This window comes from Gossypium hirsutum, chromosome A02, assembly GCF_007990345.1.
Source record: "Gossypium hirsutum isolate 1008001.06 chromosome A02, Gossypium_hirsutum_v2.1, whole genome shotgun sequence".
Lineage (NCBI taxonomy): Eukaryota > Viridiplantae > Streptophyta > Magnoliopsida > Malvales > Malvaceae > Gossypium > Gossypium hirsutum.
The window spans coordinates 107,976,617-108,001,342 of NC_053425.1; the positions used below are offsets into that span (position 1 = coordinate 107,976,617).

The 24,726-nt window shown below is 36.9% G+C and overlaps 2 protein-coding genes and 1 pseudogene across 2 annotated transcripts; 1 reads left to right on the forward strand and 2 right to left on the reverse strand.

Moving 5' to 3' along the window:
* The first annotated feature begins 364 nt into the window (after positions 1-364).
* On the forward strand, positions 365-7,603 carry LOC107943730 (phosphoinositide phosphatase SAC7). The gene is made up of 21 exons (XM_016877519.2): positions 365-797; positions 932-1,097; positions 1,205-1,288; positions 1,536-1,663; positions 1,748-1,839; positions 2,369-2,426; positions 2,646-2,702; positions 2,799-2,832; positions 2,964-3,044; positions 3,448-3,554; positions 4,049-4,135; positions 4,228-4,305; positions 4,508-4,578; positions 4,672-4,770; positions 4,934-5,033; positions 5,574-5,682; positions 5,840-5,912; positions 6,480-6,573; positions 6,870-6,962; positions 7,099-7,165; positions 7,254-7,603. The coding sequence occupies exons 2-21, from the start codon at positions 950-952 to the stop codon at positions 7,382-7,384; spliced, it is 1,791 nt and encodes a 596-aa protein (XP_016733008.1). The 5' UTR covers positions 365-797; positions 932-949; the 3' UTR covers positions 7,385-7,603.
* A 201-nt stretch (positions 7,604-7,804) lies between these two features.
* LOC107943731 (rubber cis-polyprenyltransferase HRT2-like) lies at positions 7,805-9,574 on the reverse strand (annotated as a pseudogene).
* Positions 9,575-10,217: 643 nt separating this feature from the next.
* Positions 10,218-18,162, reverse strand: LOC107943732 (probable serine/threonine-protein kinase PIX13). Its single transcript, XM_041081531.1, has 6 exons — positions 17,772-18,162; positions 17,348-17,685; positions 11,694-11,829; positions 11,435-11,574; positions 11,092-11,215; positions 10,218-10,943 (listed from the first exon to the last, which is right to left on the reverse strand). Exons 1-6 carry the CDS (start codon positions 17,854-17,856, stop codon positions 10,492-10,494), a joined length of 1,275 nt encoding a protein of 424 aa, XP_040937465.1. The 5' UTR covers positions 17,857-18,162; the 3' UTR covers positions 10,218-10,491.
* Between the last annotated feature and the right edge of the window lie 6,564 nt (positions 18,163-24,726).

A 24,726-nucleotide genomic window follows, 5' to 3' on the forward strand; every position in this document is an offset into this window, starting at 1 on the left:
ATATAATATAAGTGTTTTGGTTTTGAAAATGGAACAGTTTGGTCTACTAAATAATTGACAATTTTATCTATGGATTAATACAAATCTTTTGTTATTTCACTTATGATTCAGTTGATTAGATAAAATATAAATTTAAACTAAAGGTTTCCCATATTTAGAAAGAAAATCCAACAAATGTAGCATTTAGAAATCAAAGGCATCAACTTCATCTGCATTCTGCACAGTCTTAACCATTTTCAGAGGCAAGTTAATAATAAAATACATATATATATAGTTATAAGTTATATGGATGGAGGGCTTTAATTTGTGGGAGAATGGAGGAAGGGAATAAAAGAATACTATTGTTAGCAATAGATATTGACCATGTCCAATGATGCCCCGTTAGTGGGTAAGGATTGGAAGCATCGAATGGAACCCACGTTAGCATATAATTAGTTGATACAAACCCCAGACATAGGCATGATAATAGTCGTCCAGCCCTTATTTCTTTTCCTTTTATTAGCCAATTATTGTTTGAATTCCTCCCCTCAACGAAACATAACAGAAGAGGAAGAGAATAAAAAGAAAAAGAAAAAAAAAACACATAAACATCATTCTACAACGTTAATCAATCAGGCTTTGTTTTTGCCTGTTTCTCGTTATAGTTTCTTTACTTTTTTTTGGAAGACACGCTGCACTTGAAGAAGAACAAAAAAAAAAAAAAAGAAGGCTCTCTTTCTCTTTAGTTGTTATTCGACCAGGGAACTCAGATCTCACTCTCCACTAAAAGTTTTTGCCTTTATTCAACTTTTTACCGGGTACCCTTTTCTTTTTCGTCTATTTCCTCTCTTGGTTTGCTTTTGAAACCTGCAATTTTCGATTATTCCCTTCAGCTTGATCCAACTCTACATCAAAGTTTGTTTTTTTTTCCTCCTTTTATATAATTTTGTAGTGGAATAGAATTCCAATAATGATGGAGAGGGCAGAGTCATGCCAAAAGCTATATACAAGACTGCGGTTATGGGAATTTCCTGATGAGTATGTGATTGAACCCACCGATGGCTCTTCTGCTTCGTCTTTGAAAATTAATCGTGCTGATGCCTCAATGAAGCTCATTGGTGGGTTTTTTGTTTTTGTTTTGTTTTTTTTTTACTTACTTATTTGCTATGCTTATGCCTACGTTAAGTGCTAGATGTTTGACTGGATGCATTTGTCTGTTCTATAGATGCTATTCCAGAATGCAGCTCTGTTCGTGTTCCTAAGATTCAGACAATTTTTGGAGTAGTTGGAATGCTAAAGCTTGTTGCAGGTATAATACGTTGCTATGAAAATTTTGATTCTATTGGTTTGGTTAAATCATAATGGAAAACCTTCAGAAAGGGACCTAATTGCAGTGAAAATATAGTGCCTGATTGGATCATTAGGGCATATGGATCTGCAAGATCCAATGAGACCAGAATTGGTTTCTTTTTTCTTTTGTTGTTTTGATTATCTTCTCAGAATTGAGCTGGTGGTTTCTCTCCAATCAATTTGATGCGTTGAATTTATGTGTTTAGGATCATATTTAATTGTTATAACGGAGCGCGAATGTGTTGGATCTTACTTGGGGCATCCTATATTCAAAGTCATGTCCTTGAGAATTCTTCCATGTGATCATTCTCTTAAAACCTCTTCTCCAGAACAGGTACATAAGCTATTTCCTCACTTTTTCTTCTCGCAAGGGTGATTCAATTGATTGATTAACACAAGAACCTTTTATATTTGGCAGAAAAAGGTGGAGAGTGAATTTGCTGGGCTGCTCAAAGTTGCAGAGAAGACATGTGGTCTCTTTTTCTCTTATGACACCAATTTAACGCTGAGGTGAACTACTGTCTAAACTTAGGCCTTGTATATATGCCTACTAAGAGCAATTTTCTATCTCAAAACAGTCACACGTTGAGCAAAAACTGTTTGGAAAACTTCCAACCGAAGCAGTTTATATTTAGCTATCCTAGGAGGGGTTTGTAATTTCCCTTTAGACACACTAGCAAATGAATCGATTTTATATATGACTTTGTTCTGTAGATTTGAGATATCACATAGGAAGCACATTCATGACAACATAGCATGTTGCAAGACAAAGCAGGAAACTGGGCCTTTAAAATGTTAAAGTTAACTATCAACCATTAAGTTGTTCCAGTATAATCATCAAGATTTTAATTTGTTAACGAAGGGCAATAGTATATGATCAAACAGCTTGCAAATTCCTATAGATATCCGTTAAGCTAGGTACTTTTGGAATTATTAACAATTATGTAACTTTCAATTTTTCATTTTTATAAGTTGTTATATTTTCTTTAAATATTTTATTTATGGTGAAAGTAACCATTATAGATTTGTTATTCAACAGTGCTCAGCGATTAAATGATCTGGGAGATGAATCTAAATTGCTTCCTCTTTGGAGACAGGTAAATTGTTCAAAATTTAAGTAACTAATACATGGATTGCTCCCTTTGTTTTCTATTTATGAGATTATTAGATGATCTGCCACTAACTTCAAACTGTTTTGATTTTATGGTAGTTTTTATTAGTGCAGTGTTCAATATTCATCAAAATTTCTATGTGATTCTTTGATGCCTCTAAGTTACTAAGAGGCTTTTCATTATGTTCCCAAATGTTTGCCACAGGCAGAACCCAGATTTCTTTGGAACAATTATATGTTGGAAGTACTTATAGACAACAAGGCAAGTCTTTTTCTTGAGTAGCTTTGCAGTTTTGTGCACTAATTTCCTTCATTTTCATTTTAACAAGCTAACTACTTTTGGTTTCTATGGCTGCAGCTTGATCCGTATTTGCTTCCGGTTGTCCAAGGGAGTATCCTTGGCGAAACTATTAATTTCAGAACTTTTTGGCATGAGAAGTTCTTATTCCGTTTTTAACTAATTCATTATTGGTGTTGAGTTTTATGCCTTCCTATTTGAAGCATGCCCTTAACTGTTAATCAGGTTTTCATAACTTCCAAGCAGCCATCGGAAAAGAAATTGTTGATATTACATTGATTGCTAGGAGATGTACCCGGAGAAATGGTAGTCAAAGCTAGAAATGCCTCTTTAATATTTTTTTAGCCTGGCTTATTTTGTCTGCAATTTATTTTTTCAAATTTCTTCTGTGGGAGGGAAGGGTTTCAATTTTTGGATGATGCAAAAGCAATGGAAATCTAGTAGATTAGTTATATTATAGATTCTCCTTTTTAAGATGAAATATATACCTTTCGTAAGTTCTATATCATGCTTGTACTCTAAATTTCATCATTTGTATGAAATATTATTCAGAAGGTTTTCCCACCCATTTTGAGCTTGGGAGAAAAATAGGAAATGGATTTATGATAGATAAATGATTTAAAATCCCGGTACATTTTCTTAAATTCAAATATTTTAGGCCTTATTAGACAAGTTAGTCTCATTGATTACTATTTACATCGTTTGAAAGGAACCCGAATGTGGAGAAGAGGAGCTGATCCTGATGGATATGTTGCAAATTTTGTGGAAACAGAGCAAATTGTGCAGATGAATGGTTTTACTGCGTCATTTGTTCAGGTAACAGTCATTACTATTTTAATCTCTATGTATAAAACCAATATGTTACGAATTTTGGCTTCCTTTCCAGTCCTTACATTTTTTTAGATCAGTACCAATCACAAGTATATAGTCCGTAATGCTAAAGGAGAAGATTACTTGTAAAAGTTCAGATATGTTCCTTGCTTACTCCTACCCTTGCAATATTTGAATGGTTATATGAAAGAGGAAGAAAGGAGTCTGTCTAGTGATTCTGAATCACAACGCTGAATATGCATCCTAACAACTCCATTAGGGGCTTGAAAAGTTCACTACATGAAGTGGTATTATACATTATTTTAGTGTGAAATAAAGTTGAACTAAGTCCAAAGAGACTGTATTTATAATTCTTGGAAAGCTTAAATAAGGGTGTACGCAAATATTTACTGTCCAAGTTATGAGGGCCATATTTCTCATGTTGTGTGACTTATTGGATCAGAATGTTTTAAACTCGCTCCCTGATTTGCCTCTTACAGGTTCGGGGGTCAATGCCGTTTCTTTGGGAGCAAATTGTTGATTTGACTTATAAGCCTAAGTTTGAGATTGTAAAACCTGAAGAAGCTGTAAGTGCGTTAATTTATCACCACTATTTCATTGCACACATGAATTTCTTCTAACGTCACCGACTTTTCTGGTATTATGGCATATTATGCAGCCACGAGTAGCTGAGAGGCATTTTCTGGATCTAAGGAAAAAATATGGATCTGTACTAGCTATCGATCTTGTCAACACGGTGAGCATTGGTTGACTATCGGTGTGCAGTATGTAATTGTAATTTATTATAGTAAACATCCTCAAATCCTCTTGAAATGCATAGAGAACACCTTTTGACAATATGCTGATTTTGTCCTTGCAAAGAGTGAGTTGTTTGCATTTGGACAAGATACATTGATTATTTCAAATGTTTGATCATGTGCCTCTATATCTCTTACCAGACTGGAGGTGAGGGACGCTTAAGTGAAAAGTTTGCAAGTGCAGTGCAACCTATACTTAGTGACGATTTAAGGTACAGTTTTTTGTTTATCTAAATCTTTCTTGTTCTTATTATTATTATTATTTTTTTCAGTTATGTTTTATTCGAAGACCTGTGATCTTGCAGATATATTCACTTTGATTTCCATAAGATCTGTGGACATGTTCATTTTGAGCGCCTTTCGATCCTCTATGATCAAATTGCAGATTTTCTTGACAAAAATGGGTACGTTTGGATAATTGAATTACAATTTGGTAACTGTTCCTGGTGCACTTTTGATTTGATTGATTTTGCAAGGACAGGTTTTTGTATACTGTTCCCTTAGTAGAAGTTTGTAGAAGTGAAATATAGTGATTAATGTTGGGTTCTGTTTGTCCAAAACTAATAGGTACCTCTTGTTGAACGACAAGGGTGAGAAAATGAAAGAGCAACTTGGAGTTGTAAGGACTAATTGTATTGATTGCTTAGACCGCACCAATGTTACACAGGTAAGTCCACTTAAATTGAAGAGATACTTCTGATCTTGGCTTTTTCTATCGTGACACAACATACATGCGGCTGATGTCTTTTCGGATAGCAAACTTGTGCTTCCCTGCTGTGACAATTTCAGGCCCTGTTCAAACCTCTACAGATAACCTTTGTTTTTTGAATGCTGTTCTTTCTGTATGGTTGTTAGTTATGAGAGTAATACAAGATATTTCACAGGAGGTGTATTAAGTACTACAATGAATGCCAACTATTACTATAAAATATACATAGATGGATGTTTCCGACCTTTGATAGTGCTTCCTGTAACTAAACCGACAACTCTTAAAGTTTTGAATTCGATGTATGAGGGCTATCTCTTAGCATATTTGTTTCTTTCGTTGTTAAGTTGCAATGTAAAGCTCTCTCTCGGAGACACAGACACTGGCACACACTCAAGGAGAGGTGTGTGTACACATACATGCATGTAGTTACCTTTTATTCTTGTTTCCCGTATTTTTAGTGTTTTTCTTTTCCATAACCATGCTAATCTATGTTTGCAGAGCATGATAGGTAGGAAAATGTTGGAACTCCAGCTTAGGAGAATTGGTGTTTTTGCTGCTGAAGAAACCATTAGCTCACACACAAATCTTGATGAAAAGTATAAAATATGTAAGTATTTCCATTTTATTCTTTTAATAGTTTGCTTATTACTATTGGCTCTTTCTATCATATATAAATTTGCTTATTTGTTTTTGGATAAATTGATATTGTGTATAAAATTGATTTCCTGAACTAAACTTGCTTTTAAATGTTTGCACATGTTCAGTGTGGGCTAATCATGGGGATGACGTAAGCATACAATATTCTGGCACTCCTGCACTGAAAGGAGATTTTGTCCGGTACATCTGCATCTTTATTTTACCGATTGAGTGTTAATCCGCATCTTTGTACAATTAGCTCACATCCAAATCCTGATGAAAAGTTAAAAAAATGTTAGTTGCTATATCCATCATTGTATGAGAATACTGCCATTAATATTAAATTCGAATGGACACTAATTTTTTGCTCTATGAGTTTGTTCTTTAAGCTGAAAAGATCTCAAAAGCATAGTTGTTAGTGACCCTTATTAGTTCTCTTTAGAATGATTTCATGTTGTTTTAAGAAATTATGGCATCTGGATTTTGAAGTTAAAATAAGGCATTTGAATTCTTTTTGTAATTTGATCTTGTTCTTAATCATATTAAGAACATGTTAAAAGGCATTTGACCTTAGAACCATAGTGAAATCTAGAACTGATATTTGATTAGCCTTGGGACACTTTGAATATGATCAGTTATTGCTTTGTGTGCATCTCTGAAAATATGACTATTTTGACCTCTTTTTGTTCATCATTGAACCCTATATTTTATGTGCCCTTTTGGGATTGATCAATGGGGTCTGACCTGTCTGTTTCATGTGATCTGTAGGTATGGTAAGCGAACTGTTCAAGGGATCCTAAATGATTTTTATAATGCCCTTGGTCGATATTATTTTAATAACTTTTCTGATGGAACAAAACAGGTATGAATACTTTGTTTCAGTGGTACTCACAATAATTAGGAAATAGGTTAATATGTCAAACTATTTGTGTTTACCGTCACCTTTTCTTAGCTGTCTGAATGCATGGGGTGGGATTAGGGTAGGTAACATGATCTTTTAGTCGTTTTTCTTACCCTAATTCTAATGCTAGCTAATCCTTTTATATTCATAAGTGACCACCAGTTGTAAAGGGATGACCATCTTTTCTACAATGGTATTCAATATGGAATGGTATTCAATATGGAAACTGACTTCCTCTATTGGTGATGTGCATGAAGGATGCGATCGATCTCCTGCAAGGACATTACATTGTTTCTGTCAGCCGGGATATGATACCTCCATCACAAAAAGGAGGCCTTGAGGCTGTAGCTGTAAGTATAGCATAAAGAGATACACGCACACACTATGCCTTTGTTTGTGACTTTATTGTATATGTTCCTTATCTGTATTTAATACTTTTAGCTGTCCTAATAGTCCTTAAGTTCAACATTTTTTTTCTTTCTGCAGCACTTCCCAGCAGCTTTTTGTTTGGTCTCACTAGGGTTATTCTTCACAATATTGTCACTGAGTCAAGGTTAGTTGACTTCTTAATCCAGTGATGACGTATAGCTTCATTACCGCAAAAGATAATTTGACATAATGTTTGTTTTCGCCATCTGCAGCTCGATACGATCTTCGACACTTATTTTTCTCAGCTTTGTGGGCTACCATAAGCATTGGTATTGCTACAGTTGTGAAGGCTAATGGCAGGATTTTCTGCAACCGTCCTCGTTTGCATAAACCACGACGTTGATTATATACATAGCATATTCTGAAATGCTATGACAAATAAAAAAACTTCCATCTTGCTGAATCATAGTTATTCTTTCATACATATTTTTGTAGTCCATTTAGTTTCAATACCTCGATTATATTTTTATTTTGCCATTATCAAAACATTAAACTACAAACAGTATATTTTTCCTCCATTTGTTACTTATAAATGTTATTTCACCTCGTGCCTTGTATCACAGTCCATTTCTTCATTGGAATTATGAAATCATATAATGACAACTTATGTTGACTATTAATGACTTTTGCTGTCTGTGTGTTAACCATAAAGTTTTAACTAATCATGACATTTTTGTCGTTCGAAAACAAGTCCTAGTTTAGGTGAACCACTGGAATTGAACCCTCTTTTTCAAGCAGTAGACCAATAATGCAAGATAGAGCATGATAGAACACATTCATTTTCAATTCATATGTGGAATTTGTGAACCAAGAGAATCACATTACTCGACAAGACTCTCATGTCAACAAATATAAGAAAATATGCAGTCCTAAACCAAATCTTTCTGCAACTAAAAGTGGACTGCCTTGTGTATTAAGGTTGGCGAATTCGGTTTCTTCATCTGCCTTGAATGTTAAGGGCAAGGTAATATGACAATAAATTATACTAGCAAATACAAATTTGCGTTAGCATGATAAGTGCTATAACTGCTTCTTCTTTTTCTCCAGATAGGAATGGGATTGTTGGAATTTTAATATCGCCCACACCAGTTGTGACAAACCTATCTCAGGCCACAATGCTGCAGGAGAATACAATTGGCAGTTACAAGTTTGCCAAAGTAGAAAATTGCTTAAGCGGCTCTCACCAGAGCTTCGAATTAGCATGTCGGGATCAGGTGCAACTGCCATATACATGTGTTTCTCAATATCTACCAGTTTTATCACAGGATCCTCCTGTCTCAAATTTCGACAACCTTCAGAAAATTCACCACTTTTACTTGCCTTGGAAGTTAGAACTTGGTCCCAGTTAGACTCAAAAGATTCACAGGCATGATATGGTGCCCCATTGCAACCTTTACCCTGCTTTAATCCTTGAAATTCGACTGATGTATCCTCGTAAAAGTCTTGAATATCATGCACAACCATACCATTAATCTTCTCACCCTCTTTAACATCATCCATCGCTTCATTGTTCAAATTGCACAGTCGAAACTCCTTTCCTTTTTCTTTACAGGATCCTTCCACAGCATGCACGATTTCATTGGATGCAGTATAGGCCACGCAGACAAAAAGCATGGCCTTACTGTTGTTAGATGTGACCTTCATTACCTTTTCCGCTGCAACCCTGACAGGCTCACTCAAGAGTCTCAAATTACCAATGAAACACACCCTGATACCATACTGATTCACAATGCTTTCTTCCATAAGCAAAACCTCCATCTTCTCTAGCATCAGATCCATCAAGCTTTGAACCTCGTCGGGTCGCCTCTTAAAATTCTCAATGCTGAAAGCGTATATAGTAACATACTTGATTCCTAGTTCATAGCAGTAACGAAGCAGAGACATTTAAGCCAGATAGCCAGCTTTGTGGCCTTCTCCTTCTTTCAGATTCTGCTTCTTTGCATACCCTCGATTTCCATCCATGATGAAAGCAAGGTGAGTGGGGATAGGACCAACGGACAGGACACGAAATAAACATCTCCTCAGAAAATTAGTTATGTCGTCAAAAAACAGCTTATGCACACCATTGCCAGTGCTACTATAGTTTCCCACTTTATTTGGAACAGATGTCACCATTATTGACCTCCTTCAATAGAGAAAATTATATTATTGTTACTCTATAAATAAGCAAATTTCAGTTGAAATTCAGCAAAAAAAAAAAAGGTCAGTTTCAGTATTCTTACAAACACCTATATAGCACATAAATAAATCTCGATTATTGAAAACAGTATCCAATTTTTTTTTTTTAATTTAGACTCTAATGAGACCAATATGTCTCCACCCAAATCAACCTTAAAAGAAACAAACAAAATTTTTTGTTGTCTGAACAAAAATTAAGCATTGAGGAACCCAAAAATAATTACAAAAAAAGGACTTTGAATGAATGAAAAGAACAATGAGAAATCAAGAACCAAAGAATTATATTAGAAAAAGGAAAATACCAAAAAAAAGAGCAGAGAAATTAGATTAGAAATGGTGGTTGAAAGGACATGAGACGAACGTGGAAAATACATCAATTAATTGAACTGAAAAAGCCTATAGACTATACAAAGTAGAACTAAATTGAATAAAAAAAAACAAATCAAGATTGAAATTTGTGAACTGAAGTGGACGAATTTGGATTTTGAATGGATGGTTATTGGTAATTAGAACCAACTTGCATTCATTTTCAGCGACACGACAGCTGTGGCAGGAACTGATTGAAAGGAACTAAGAACAAAAATGGAAATTTTGTTTTCCAAAATTGTTGTTCGGTAATTGGGCACTTATGGATGTGGGCTTCTTTATCAAATTAAATATACGGTTCATGTTAAAAAACTGTCTTTTTCTTCTTTACAACAAATAAAAAACCATTACTTTGAAAGCTGATAATTAAAAAGAAATTAAGAATGTTAGGCATACATTAACTGATAAACATAAACATCAACATAAATGTTTGCTAGCTATTTATACTTGATTCAAGAAGCTTGTCAAATTCTCATATATATATATACATATATATAATAGTATGATCATGAAAGGCTTGTTTGGAAAAGAAAAAAAAGCATAATGAAGACTGTTTATCAAGATCTCATCTACATCTCTTTTACCTTTGATTTAGCCTACGATTAACAAACCAGATCAAAACATTTAGTATAGATGATGAAGCAATAACATTAATTGCAGCAAATTTAAGACATTCAACAATCTTCTCCATTTACAAATATATTGTCGTCACCATAACAAAACAAAACAAAACATATGTATGAACTAAGAAGACTTCAAAATTTGTTAAATTATAATACATGGAGAAATCTCTAAAAGAATAATCATGATAATCCCGTCATTTTAATTTTTAAAAAAAACAGGGGAAAACACAATTATGCAAAACACAAATACCCATAATACAATGCAGGATCCTGAGCCCAAGTTTTAGTACTGTTGGAGGAACTGCTGCTCAACGCCATGTTGCCTTGAATGAAACTGGGGACGCTGATTACTAGATTGTTGTCTATGCCTAGCTGTAGTTGAGGAATGAATGGAACCGGATTTAGAGGACTCCTTTGGTTTTTCTTTGTTTAGTGATTCGATCCTTTCTAATGCTTCCACAACTTGTTTCATCGATGGACGATTTTTAGGATCATGCTCTAGACATTTCAGAGTGAGCTCGGCTGTTTGTGTTGCTGCCTTGGATGAATACTGGCCCTCAATCCGAGCATCCATAAAGGTTTTGAACTTCCTTTTATGGGATAGTGTTGGTTTAAGCCAATCCACCAAATTTTGCTGTCCATCTGGTCGTTTTGTATCCAATGCTCTCAAGCCTGTCATTATCTCAAGCAACAACGCACCGAATCCATACACATCGCTCTTCACATATAAGTGTCCTGTTGGCATATTATCGGAACGTTAACATTAGCAACTGCACAAGTAAGTATTGTTGCACACATGTGAAATGCTATTTGAATGAGTAGCCTCATGTTTAGCAGTTGTCGAACAATATATCAAGAATGGAATGGCGTATCATCATATTACCTGTTGCAATGTATTCAGGTGCAGCATAACCATATGTTCCCATAACCCTGGTAGTTACATGCGAGTCTCCACCAGAGGGCCCCAATTTAGCCAAGCCAAAATCTGATATTTTTGCATTGTAGTGCTGTAGAATCAAAACCATTATGTGTTGCTCTCGGAATGGGGATATTACTTTATGATTGAAAAGTAACATTATGGATTCCTTTATTATAAATGTAGCAAGACAGGCAAATATTCATTTGTTCTATTGAATGATCACTGAATTTTAGCTCTATCAGTCTACTTCAAATGCTATATATCCATTGAAATCTAGTGGAGCATAATGAGGCAAATAAGGACTAACCCCATCAAGCAATATATTAGAGGCCTTGAAATCTCTAAAAATGACCTTCTCAGAAAAGTGTAGAAACGCTAGACCTCGAGCAGCTCCGATGATGATTTTAAGCCTGGTTTCCCAAGATAAAGGTTCAACTGATGGATTTCCTGCATAAACAAATAATCAAGCAAATCAAACATGAATAGATGATTTTTTTAGAGATTTCAAGCAAATCCATGGAGATGAAATTTTTTTTCTTGTTTATATTCGAAAGTCTTAAGCTTACTTCTAAATAGATGATTTTCCAAGCTTCCTTTCTGCATGAACTCATACACAAGGAGCAGCTCTTTATCTTCCCAACAATATCCCAACAGCTTAACCAAATTGGGGTGAGATAACCTTCCTAGAAAGTTCACCTCTGACTGCAAAAAATTAACGAATTAAATGCGGAAAAAACAAAAAGGCCATACTAATTGTTAAGTTTAGTTCCCATGCAAAGGTGGCCATACACGACATGCAAAGGTGGTCAAGCTTCTGGAATCGCAGCAAGCAGTGGAGCCATGGTGTGCAGCAACTGAAGTTTGAAGCTGCCAATCTATTTGCTGTTTTAGTTTCATTTCGTTTTCTTTTTGTAATCTAGTTCATGTTGAACTAAGTAGGTAAATGTTTTGATATTGATTGACTGAAAAGTCAGCAATGCAAGTTGTACAAGCTAATCTTGTAAGTTTCAATGCAAATTAGTGGAGTTAGGTAGTTGATTAGGTGATTACTTGTTTGATTTACTAGTTGACTGATATATGTAATGGCTTAATGCCTTGTTGAAAAATTAATGAAAGTTATCAGCTCATTTTCATTCAATCTTTTCTCTCTTTTTTGTTTTTCACTTGCTAGCTTCATCTTTCTGTTGTTGCTTCCGAGTTTGCTTCTTCACCAAGCCTCGAGGCTTACTACTCAAGCAAGGCCAGAAACAGCTTGCTGCTGCCTCTTGCACCAACAATTGGTATCGAGAGCTCTTGTCTTAGTGGACCTGTTGCTTCAAAACAAAGAACTTGATGGCTTCTTCAGGATTTTCACCAGCAGCCCCACCAGTCTTCAATGGAGAAGGCTTTCACATATGGCTGGTCAAGATGAAGACTTACCTACAGGCCTTCGATCTGTGGGAAGTTGTCAACACAGATACTGAGCCAGCACCACTGAGGGCTAATCCCACAGTAGCTCAGATTAGGCAACATGCTGATGAGAGGACCAAAAGGCACAAAGCCATGTCCTGCATCCAGAACTGTGTGTCAGATGTCATCTTCACCAGAATCATGGCCTGTGAGACTCCAAAACAGGCCTGGGATAAGCTCAAGGAGGAGTTTCAAGGCACTGAGAGAACAAGGCAACAGCAGCTGCTAAACTTGAGAAGGGACTTCGAGAATTTGAAGATGAAGGAAGAAGAAACAGTGAAGCAGTACTCAGATAGAATTATGGCAGTGGTTAACAGCATAAGGCTCCTAGGTGAGCACTTTGATGAGGCAAGAATTGTGGAGAAAGTCCTCTCCACTTTGCCTGAGAGATATGAGGCCAAGATATCCTCTCTAGAGGACTCAAGAGACCTTGCTAGCATCTCTTTGACTGAGCTAATCAACACCTTTTATGCTCAGGAACAAAGAAGAGCTAGCAGAGCTGAAGATCACCAAGAAGGTGCATTTCAAGCCAAGGCCAGAGAAACCTCGAGCACTAATGCTCAAAGAGGCAAAAGGCCCTGGAAAAACAGGCCTAAGCCTGATGCTGCAAGGAGCAATGACCAGCCCTGCAGATATTGCAAGAAGCCTGGCCATCCAGAAGACAGATGCTGGTTTAGGCCAGATGCAGTATGCCAACACTGCAAGAAGAAGGGCCATGTTGAAAGGGTCTGCAAAAACAGAAGTAAGCCAAGGCAGAATCAATTTCAGCAGTCAAAGGTTGAAGCTCGAGTAGCTGAGGACAGTAGTGACCAAGAAGAACAGGTCTTTGCTGTTTCCTGTGTAGCTTCTGAAAAGAAATGCTCTAAAAGCTGGTTGCTAGACAGTGGTTGCACTAACCACATGTCACCAGATGCCTCCTTGTTTAAAACCTTGGACAAAAGTTATAAAACCAAGGTCAAGGTTGGAAATGGTCAGTTTATAAGGGCTGAAGGAAGAGGAGAAGTGCTGATATGTACTCCCACAGGCAACAAGATCATTCCAAATGTGCTGTTGGTACCACAGATTGACAGAAACCTTCTCAGCATAGCTCAACTGCTCGAGAAAGGTTATTCTGTTGTGTTCAAGGATAAACAATGCCATATTACTGATCCAAGTGGATCAAGTCTTATGACAGTCACAATGACTGATAAATGCTTTGAGGTTTACTGGGCAAATGACTCAAACTCAGCATACACAGCCTCTGTTGAAGACTCCAAGCTTTGGCATCAAAGGCTTGGACATGCCAACTTCAGATCAATGGCTCGATTGGCCAAAGAGGGCTTGGCAGAGAACTTCATCAGCTTAGTGGAGCATGATGATGTGTGTGAAGTTTGCCAAATGGGGAAACAGGCAAGACTGCCATTTCCTACAAATTCAACCTGGAGAGCTACTGAAAGACTGCAGCTGGTGCACTCTGATGTATGTGGCCCGATGAGGACTGAATCACTCAGCAAAAACAGGTATTTCATCCTCTTTATTGATGACCTTACAAGGTTTTGCTGGATTTTCTTTTTAAAACACAAGTCTGAGGTAGCTCAAGTGTTTGTGAAGTTTAAAAATGCTGTAGAAACAGAAACAGGTTGCAAGCTGAAATCGATAAGGACTGATAATGGCACTGAGTACACTTCAGCTCAGTTTCAAGCCATTTGCAATGATGCTGGTATCAAACATCAGCTTACAAATGTCTACACACCTCAGCAGAATGGGGTAGCTGAAAGAAAGAATAGAAGTCTGATGGATATGGCCAGATGTCTGCTGTTTGAGAAGAAACTGCCCAAGACCATGTGGGCTGAGGCAGTAAACACTGCTGCTTACCTTCAGAACAGGCTTCCTACTAAAGCTCTTGCATCCGAGACACCTTTCGAGGCTTGGTCTGGTTTCAAACCTTCCTTGGCACATCTGAAGGTGTTTGGTTGCCTGTGTTATGCACAAATACCAGCAGCAAAGAGAGACAAGCTCTCTAAAAGGGCTCAACCAGGTGTTCTAGTAGGCTACAGCTCAGTCAAGAAAGGCTACAGGGTTCTGAATCCCTTGATAAACAAAGTCCAAGTGAGCAGAGATGTCATCTTTGATGAAAAAGCCTACTGGAATTGGGAGAAAAATGAGCCAGAAGCAGTTTCAGAAAACCTAGTGCCTAATCAAGCTGAACTTGAGCAGCTAGAACCTGAAATGGATGTTGATGATGTGCCTGTGAGAGGCACAAGGCCCCTTGATGATATTTATGAAAGGGCACAGGTTGCAATAGCAGAACCTAGCAGTTTTGAAGAGGCTGAGGCAGATGAAGGCTGGAAACTAGCTATGGTCAATGAAATCAACATGATTGAAAAGAACCAGACATGGGAACTTGTTGATAAACCTGCTGGAAAGAAGACCATTGGGGTAAAATGGGTCTATCGAGTAAAATAGAATGCAGATGGCAGTCTGAACAAGCTAAAAGCCAGGCTTGTTGTCAAAGGATTTAGCCAAAGGTATGGTCTGGACTATCTGGAGACATTTGCACCAGTAGCCAGGCTTGACACAGTTAGAATGATAGTTGCCTTGGCTGCTCAACATCAGTGGACCATTCATCAACTTGATGTTAAGTCTGCATTTCTCAATGGCTTCCTGGAAGAAGAGATCTACATCGAGCAGCCTCAAGGATTTGTGATCACTGGCAAAGAACACATGGTGTACAGACTGAAAAAGGCTTTATATGGCCTGAAACAGGCTCCTCGAGCCTGGTATGCTCGAATTGACTCTTACTTGCTCAGTTTGGAATTTGAGAGAAGTCCCAGTGAACCAACACTGTATGTGAAGAAGAACCAAGCTCAAACTCAGCTTATTCTGTCACTCTATGTTGATGATCTACTGATAACTGGAGGAGATGGAAGAATGCTGGAAGATTTCAAAAGAAAAATGAAGGAAATGTTTGAAATGTCTGATTTAGGCAGAATGAACTACTTCCTTGGAATGGAAGTGAACCAAACAGAAAAGGGAATCTTTCTTTGTCAAAGTTCTTTTACTATGAAGATCCTGGATAAGTTCTCTATGAAGAACTGCAAGCCAACAAGCACACCAATGGCTGTTGGAGTGAAGCTTTCAAGGCAAGGAAGTGGTGAACCAATTTGTGAGACCATGTACAAGAGTCTCATTGGCAGTCTGTTGTATTTGACTGCCACAAGGCCCGATATCATGTTTGCTGTTAGTATGCTATCAAGATACATGAATTGCTGCAATGATCAGCACTTTCGAGCAGCTAAAAGAGTGCTGAGATACATCAAAGGCACCATTGGTCATGGTGTATTGTTCAAAAGGGCTGAAAGCATGAAGCTAATAGGCTATGTTGATAGTGGCTGGGCTGGATCAAGTGATGACATGAGAAGCACATCCGGTTATGCATTCAGTCTTGGCTCAGGCATGTTTTGCTGGAGTTCTAAGAAACAAAGTCTGGTGGCACAATCAACAGCAGAAGCTGAATATGTTGCTGCTGCATCTGCTGTGAACCAAGCCATATGGCTTAGAAAAATCTTGACTGATTTAAACCAAAACCAAAAGGAGGCAACAGAGATTTATTGTGACAACAAATCTGCTGTTGCAATTGCAAAAAATCCCATTTTTCATGGCAGAACCAAGCACTTCAATATTAAGTTGCATGTTATAAGGGAGATGGAACAAGCTCATGAAATCGAGCTGATTCATTGCAACTCAGAAGTGCAAATTGCTGATATCTTCACAAAGGCACTCAATGTGTCTAAATTTGTTAAATTCAAAAGGGAATTAGGTGTTACAAGCATGGAAACTAAGGAGGAGTGTTAAGTTTAGTTCCCATGCAAAGGTGGCCATACACGACATGCAAAGGTGGTCAAGCTTCTGGAATCGCAGCAAGCAGTGGAGCCATGGTGTGCAGCAACTGAAGTTTGAAGCTGCCAATCTATTTGCTGTTTTAGTTTCATTTCGTTTTCTTTTTGTAATCTAGTTCATGTTGAACTAAGTAGGTAAATGTTTTGATATTGATTGACTGAAAAGTCAGCAATGCAAGTTGTACAAGCTAATCTTGTAAGTTTCAATGCAAATTAGTGGAGTTAGGTAGTTGATTAGGTGATTACTTGTTTGATTTACTAGTTGACTGATATATGTAATGGCTTAATGCCTTGTTGAAAATTAATGAAAGTTATCAGCTCATTTTCATTCAATCTTTTCTCTCTTTTTTGTTTTTCACTTGCTAGCTTCATCTTTTTGTTGTTGCTTCCGAGTTTGCTTCTTCACCAAGCCTCGAGGCTTACTACTCAAGCAAGGCCAGAAACAGCTTGCTGCTGCCTCTTGCACCAACACTAATTGCTGGCACTGATAGACGGAGTCTTGAATTTATATGACTATTCAAAGCTGTTAAATTCAAGGAATTGCCAAAAAATACAGCTAGAAGAAAGTGACGGTCATCATACAGAAACATAATAAGTCATTAGAGCTGCAGATCATAGTCAATGGTTCTATGAGAAAATAGGTCAGACATGAGACGTGGAACCCGCATTGCCATCATGTAGTTAGAAAATTTCTTTGGTGGGGTTAAGAAATAAAGGTTTAATTTGACAAAGCTAAAAGCATCTTGCTTTTTCTTCTTTTTTTCCCATGAATCTACCGGCCGGCCGACCGCTAAATTATTAAGGCCTTTTGTTATTCCGGTATTCGTTTCTTGAAGGACAAGATAAAGATGAAATTGAAGATAAACACTAACATGAGAAATTTATGCATTTACCTGCCACTCTTCAAAGCCTTGAACACTTTCTTGCTTCAATTTCTTAATGGCAACAATCATTCCAAAGCCAACCTTGGAAGGTGTTAAAGTTCTCTCATCCAACCAACCTTTGTAAACTTTACCAAATCCCCCTTCGCCCAACAGTGTATTGAAGCTCTTAGTTGCAGCCTTTAGCTCTGCAAAAGTGAAGACTTTCAAGTTTGATGTTTCCAGGATTTGCCCATCTGGTACTTCCTCCTCCACTATTTCACTTACTGATACCGAGAATTGACTCCTGCTGTTGCTAATACTACTGGTTACTGAAGATTCCATGTTGTTGCTGCAGTTATTTGATGTACCTGTTGCAGAGAAACAAGCCCGTTGACTAAAAGAAAACTAGCATAAACACAACACAACACAGTTAAGGTAAGAACAAGTAATTAACCTGGGGTAGTAGGAAGATTGGTGGAGCTGTAAACATGACTAGTAGCATCTCTATCGGAAGAACCAGATCCCCAGCAATTACCCATATTGATATATGCAACAAATTCTGCTAAGTCTCTCTTATCAAAAGCCTTGTATGGGGAACAAAAACAGCATCCTTTGCAATACAATTTAGAACTGTTAAAGTTGTAGATAAAAACGCATTTGGATATTTATATAATAAATCAAAGGTAGTGGAAAAAGGTGGGGTTTTCAAGCTTTTTTTCTTTTGTGTGTATGTATGTGTTTTGTTCTATGCTTTTAGAATGGCCCCCTTGCTTTCCTGGCTGTTGCAAGGAATCAACTTTCCAGTTTCCTTGGCAGAAAAAGAATCAAATTTTCTTGCTTGGTTGAATATAAAAATAATGGATAGGAAAAAACGTGACTTATGTAATAATATTTTTGCTACAGTTCTGCTCTTAATATTGTCGTTTACTAAAACACTATAGCTTCACCAACCATGGAAGCTGAGTATAGGCGCGTGATAACTAACCATGACGTAGCAATAGATTAATTAATTAATATGGGTAATAAAGTTGACTAAATGTTAATTTAATTTTAAAAAATTACAAAATTCACATTTGAGTGTTTGAAAGTTTTTGGTTAATTCATTGAGTTATTTATACTGTTGCTATATTGTCTTCTGTTATTTTACTTGTTGATGTGCATTGATCTATTATATTAATTATCAAATCATCGCTTAAAACATGTTAGTTGAACTTTTAAAAAAAATTAATAACTCAGTATCTTAAATAAAATTTTTTAAATAGTTTAATGATTTAAATAAAAACTTTTGAATAATTATTTTTGAAATCAAATAACCATGTAATTTACCCAAAGTTGACTTGAATATTGCAATGGCAGCACCCTCTGGACTGCTGTTTTTACTTTGATTGTAACATATAGGTGGAGATGGGAACTTAAGTAACGTCAACTTTCTGAATGAAAAGATGATGATAATGAATAACATCATCATCTCATTATTCATGAATAAGTTTCTTTTTGTTTATTTATAGTTAATGCAGAAGGTAGTGGTTATATGAACATGAATAATTGGTTGGTTGAATTCAGAATGGGAATGGAATTAACGAGGGCACGTAGTAGGACAATGTGTGGTCAAAAATAAGTGGAAACGCATAGAGCAGCACTTATAAAAAAATGAAACCCATCACTCCTCTCTTATATTTAATAACATAATAACATTCCTACTCATACTCGGTTTTTATGACCATTGTCTCATTGGATGACCCTTTTTTATTATTATTAAATTCCTACGCTGCCTCATGTGATGGTTTCCAAAAGTGAAAAACATAAAAGCCTATCAGAGAGAGGGGCTTTAAAAAATAAAAAGATGAAAATGGGACCTATGAAACTGAAATCCACTGAGGGAACAAAAAGCTATGAAATTTCAACCTCGGTTCTAGCAGACGCTTCATATCTATACGTGTGTACTTTATATGTATAATAACATCTAAGCTAACTATTCTTTCAAGCTACATTGTCCGAGTATGGGTAAAAGCACACTGAAACTTGCATACTAAATGTTGAATTACATTATATCCTTTTTATTTAAATAATGAGTAAGTTAGTACTTATATGTCAGATCAAAGAGAAAATTAATTTTTTTGTTAAAAATTTCATCAAATTCTACTATTAAAAACTAATTCTTATATGCCAACTTGAGGTATATGTGGCTCACAACGTGTTTTTTTTATTCCATTAATTACAAGTTTTACCAGAAAGTACCAATTTACTTTTTGATTTAACATACAAGCCTAAATTGTAAATTTTTTATTGTCAATTTTTTAGTATAAGAGAAAATGTAATTTAACTTCTACCATAGGGGCTTCCATAGTATTTTTACCTCTAAGGATGATTACTCAAGGAACAATTAAGCATCATGAAGGTAAAGTGAACACTACCTAAGACTCAATATTTGATACATAACTGAAAATGTTAATCAATGCCTAGTAATATATTAAATATGAAAACTGTTTTAAAATGAAAGTAAAAAAGATCATTTACAAGTTTTAAATAAGCACCACTTAAAGGACCCATACATATATGAAGCCTGTAACGAGAACTTTACAATGCATTTGCTCATAGTCCTAGAGCATAGTGACTAGTGACTATATTGGCCAGGCAAAAAGTTCACATAATGTTACGCGGAAGCGTGTGAAAGAGTAAAATTATTGTACTGAAAAATCACACTAAGTTCAATTCCCAGGAAAGAGAGGTAGATCACGAAGATCACTTAAATACCAAGTCTTTCCTAGCCAGAATATCCCTCTATCGTAATTTAATAGCACAATAAATCACTACAATCACATTCACAAAATATGCAAAACAAATAATAAAGAACACCAGAATTTTAACGAGGTTCAGCAAATTTTGCCTACGTCCTCGGGCACTACCAAATATATTTCACTCCAAAAATTACAAGTGAAATTTACAAATAGAGAGAGAGAATAATGCCTTAAGTAGAGAATGGCAATTATGGGATGAAAAAAGTAAGCAATGGTTAGGCCTATTTATAGTTGAGGTTCAAGGATCAACTTGCAATTATCCCATGCCAACTTTTAACCCAACTTGCCAGCCAATATTACTTTCTACTTTCGGTGCCCACCCCATTTGACTTTTCAAACAATGGTGGGTTCCAATAATCTCCACCTTGAAGATTTGATTACGATAATCTTATCTTCACACAATTCTTTCTGCTTTTGACAACAATACTTGATAGTGCCTTCTTCAACTGTTAAACTTGCAGGATATTAATCAAGTTCAAACAATGTTCGAACTTGGTTGCTGTTACCACCTTGGTCATCATATCTGCGGGATTATCTGCAGTCTTGATCTTCTGAAGACAAATTTTCCCCTCTTCAATAATTTCCCGCACAAAATGGAATCGTACGTCGATATGTTTTGTACGTGCATGATAGACTTGATTCTTTGCTAAATGAATAGCACTTTGACTATCACAATACACATTAATATGCTCCTGAACCAACCCCAAGGTTTTAGCCATACCTTGTAACCAAATAGCCTCCTTTACAGCCTCTGTTACAGCCATGTACTCGGCTTCTGTGGTTGACAATGCAACTGTAGACTGTAGTGTAGACTTCTAACTTATTGGTCCTCCAGCAAGTGTAAACACATAACCGGTGGTTGATCTTCGCTTGTCCAAATCACCGGCATAGTCAGAATCAACGTACCCAATAACACATTTACCAAGTGTATTATCCTGCTTGAACAGTAATCCAACATCCACGGTCTTCTGAATATACCGTAGAATCCATTTCACAGCTTGCCAATGTCCTTTTCCAGGATTATGCATATACCTGCTCACTATACTAACTGTCTGTGAAATGTCGGGTCTTGTACACACCATTGCATACATCAAGCTACCCACTGCATTAGAATACGGAACTTGCAACATGTATTCTCGTTCCGTATTCGTCGAAGGAGATAGTTGTACAGAAAGCTTGAAATGAGAAGCCAACGGGGTACTTACATGTTTTGTTTGCTCGTTCATGCCAAACTGCTGTAGTACCTTTTTCAAATACTGCTTCTGAGACAAGCTAACTCTATCATGAGCTCTATCTCTCCATATTTCCATGCCGAGAATCTTTTTAGCTTCTCCTAGATCTTTTATCTCAAACTCGAGATTTAGTTGAGTCTTCAATCTTTCAATCTCAACTTTGCTCTTAGATGCTATTAGCATATCATCAACATATAAGAGTAAGTATATGAAAGTTCCTTCTTGTAGCTTCTGAAAATACACGCAATGATCAAATTTACTTCTTGTGTACCTTTGCCTTTTCAGGAACTGATCAAATCGCTTGTACCACTGCCTCGAAGATTGCTTCAATCCATAAAGCGACTTTGTCAGTTTGCAAACCCAATTTTCTTTTCCAGCAACCTTGAATCCATCTGGCTGAGTCATATAGATTTCCTCTTCCAAATCACCGTGTAAAAACGCGGTCTTCACATCAAGCTGAACTAGTTCAAGATCATATTGCGCAACCAAGGCTAGCAAAATCCGAATAGACGAATGCTTCACAACTGGAGAAAACACTTCATTGTAGTCTATTCCTTCTTTCTGAGCGTAACCCTTTGCTACTAATCTAGCCTTGTATCGAATTTCATTTTTATCAGGAAATCTTTCCTTCTTTGCATATACCCATTTGCATCCAATTGCCTTCTTTCCCTTGGGTAGTGTCACCAACTCCCAGGTCTTTATTTTTATGAAGAGACTGCATTTCTTCATTCATTGCTTGCTTCCACTTTACACCATCAGGGTTACTTATTACTTCTGTGTAAGTAGAAGGAACATCATCATCTATAATTGGAAGTGCATAGGCCACTATATCATCAAAACGAGCAGGCTTACGAATCTCTCTTCTTAGCCTTCTATATGCAATTGAATCTTGTTGCTGTAGAGGTTCTTGGGTAGGAACCTCTTCATCATTTGTCCCTTCAATATTAGCTGGATCATCGTTAACCTTTTCAAGCTCCACCTGCTGCAAAGTACTACTGGTTTTGTCATCCTTTTGTGAATCCTTGTACTTCAACATGATTGATTCATCAAAAGTCACATCTCTACTGAAAACAATCTTCCTTGTATCAGGACACCAGAGACGATATCCTTTTACTCCATCAGTTATACCCAAGAATAATGCTTTCTTTGCTCTTGGGTCTAACTTAGATTCTTTTACATGATAATATGCAGTGGAACCAAATACATGCAAAGAATCATAATCAGTAGCAGATTTACCAGTCCACATCTCCATAGGAGTTTTTCCATTTATTGCAGCTGATGGCAAACGGTTAATTAGATGGCACGCATATGTAACTGCCTCAGCCCAAAATTCTTTGCCCAATCCAGTATTGGACAACATACATCGAACTTTCTCCAGTATAGTTCGATTCATTCGTTCTGCCACCCCATTTTGCTGTGGTGTATCCCGAACAGTGAAGTGTCGCACAATGCCCTCATCTTGGCATCCTTGTAGAAATGGATCATTTTGTACTCAGTACCATTATCTGATCGAAGTCGTTTGACCTTTCGACCAGTCTGAGTCTCCACCATCTTCTTCCATTTCAGAAATGCATCCAAAACTTCATTTTTTCTTTTCATTAGATACACCCATACTTTTCTTGAATAATCATCAACAAAAGTAACAAAATAGTGCATACCTCCCAAAAAAGCTACTTTGGTAGGTCCCCACACATCACTGTGAACGTAGTCCAGAATTCCTTTCGTATTGTGAATTGCTGGACCAAATTTTACCCTCTTCTGTTTGCCCAGAACACAATGTTCACAGAATTCCATTTTGCAAGAATTTGCACCTTTCAATAAGCCTTGCTTCACCAATGTCTGCAAAGCTTTTTCACCAGCATGTCCCAATCGCATATGCCATAATCTGGTAGCCTCTGAATCTACATCTTTTGTAGAAACTGTTGATGTTGATCCAATAACTGTACTTCCATTTAAAAAATACAAGTTATTTCTTCTTGTGCCTTTCATCACCGTCAGTTGCCCAGCTACTACTTTTAGTAATCCATCTCTCAAAGTGATTGTGAGCCCTTTAGATTCTAGGGCACCTAATGAGATGAGATTTTTCTTCAGGCTAGGTACGTAGCGAACATCTGTCAAGACTTGGATTGAGCTGTCGTGATTCTTCAATTGGACTGTACCCACTCCCATTGTCTTACAAGCACTATCATTGCCCATAAGAACAATTCCACCTTCTAGCTCTTTAAGACTAGAAAACCAGTCCTTATTAGGACACATATGGTAAGTACATCCTGAATCCAAAATCCACTCATCCGTTTGACATGCCATTGCCATGCCAACCAAGCTAAAGCCTGACTCCTCATCATGCTCCGCTACACATGCATTAGAAATAGCCTTGCCCTTTTGTAGCTTAGGACAATTCTTTTTCCAATGCCCTTTTTCACGGCAAAAGGCACATTCATCTTTGGCGGGTCTCCCTTTGGACTTTCCCCTTCTACCAGATTTACTGCTGTGTGAACGACCTCTTACTGTTAAGACTTCTGCGGTTGTATCTTTGTGATCTCTTTTATCTTTCTTTCGAGTCTCAGATCTATACAACGCACTACAGACTGCATCAAATGTGATCGTGTCCTTTCCATGAAGCAATGTGGTGGTAAGATGATCATATTCATCAGGAAGGGAATTCAACAACAATAATGCATTGTCTTCATCTTCAAATTTCTCATCCAAATTTAGCAAGTCTGCTAAAATTTTATTGAATGAGTTCACATGGTCATTCATCGACATACCGGGTGCATACGTGAATCGATAAAGTTTTTTTTTCATATAAAGCCTATTTTCAAGACTTTTCGTTAGAAACTTTTCTTCCAGTGTATCCCATAACTTCTTCGCTGATGTCTCCCTCATGACAGAGTACTTCTGCTCTTTGGCCAAATATAGGCGGATTGTACCACACGCATGTCTATTGATCTTGGCCCACTCATTGTCATCCATCTTGTCAGGTTTTTCTTCAAGGGCTATATCTAGCTCTTGCTGACATAAGACATCCAGGATCTCACATTGCCACATACCAAAATTATTGGTACCGTCAAATTTCTCTACTTTAAATTTTGTATTTGTCACAGTAGTCCTTGCTGATGACGATGCTGCTACCATTTTTCTCCTCAATCTCAACTACTGTATACGTGAACAGTACCGTATACGTGAATAGTGCTGTATACGTGAATAGTACCGTATACATGAATAGTACCGTATACGTGAATAGTACCGTAAACGGTCATATTCCCCAAGTACGAACCTGGCTCTGGTACCAATTATTGCGCGGAAGCGTGTGAAAGAGTAAAATTATTGTACTGAAAAATCACACTAAGTTCAATTCCCAGGAAAGAGAGGTAGATCA

Excerpts from the sequence above, each read along its gene's own strand:
- LOC107943730 (XM_016877519.2), top strand. The coding sequence starts at position 950 with ATGATGGAGAGGGCAGAGTCATGCCAAAAGCTATATACAAGACTGCGG. Across the intron at positions 1,289-1,535 it reads AATGCTAAAGCTTGTTGCAG|GATCATATTTAATTGTTATA; the intron begins GTATAATACGTT and ends TTATGTGTTTAG. Across the intron at positions 3,045-3,447 it reads GAGATGTACCCGGAGAAATG|GAACCCGAATGTGGAGAAGA; the intron begins GTAGTCAAAGCT and ends ATCGTTTGAAAG.
- LOC107943732 (XM_041081531.1), bottom strand. The coding sequence starts at position 17,856 with ATGGGTAATTGCTGGGGATCTGGTTCTTCCGATAGAGATGCTACTAGT. Across the intron at positions 17,686-17,771 it reads CAATCTTCCTACTACCCCAG|GTACATCAAATAACTGCAGC; the intron begins GTTAATTACTTG and ends TCTCTGCAACAG. Across the intron at positions 10,944-11,091 it reads ACCTGAATACATTGCAACAG|GACACTTATATGTGAAGAGC; the intron begins GTAATATGATGA and ends ATATGCCAACAG.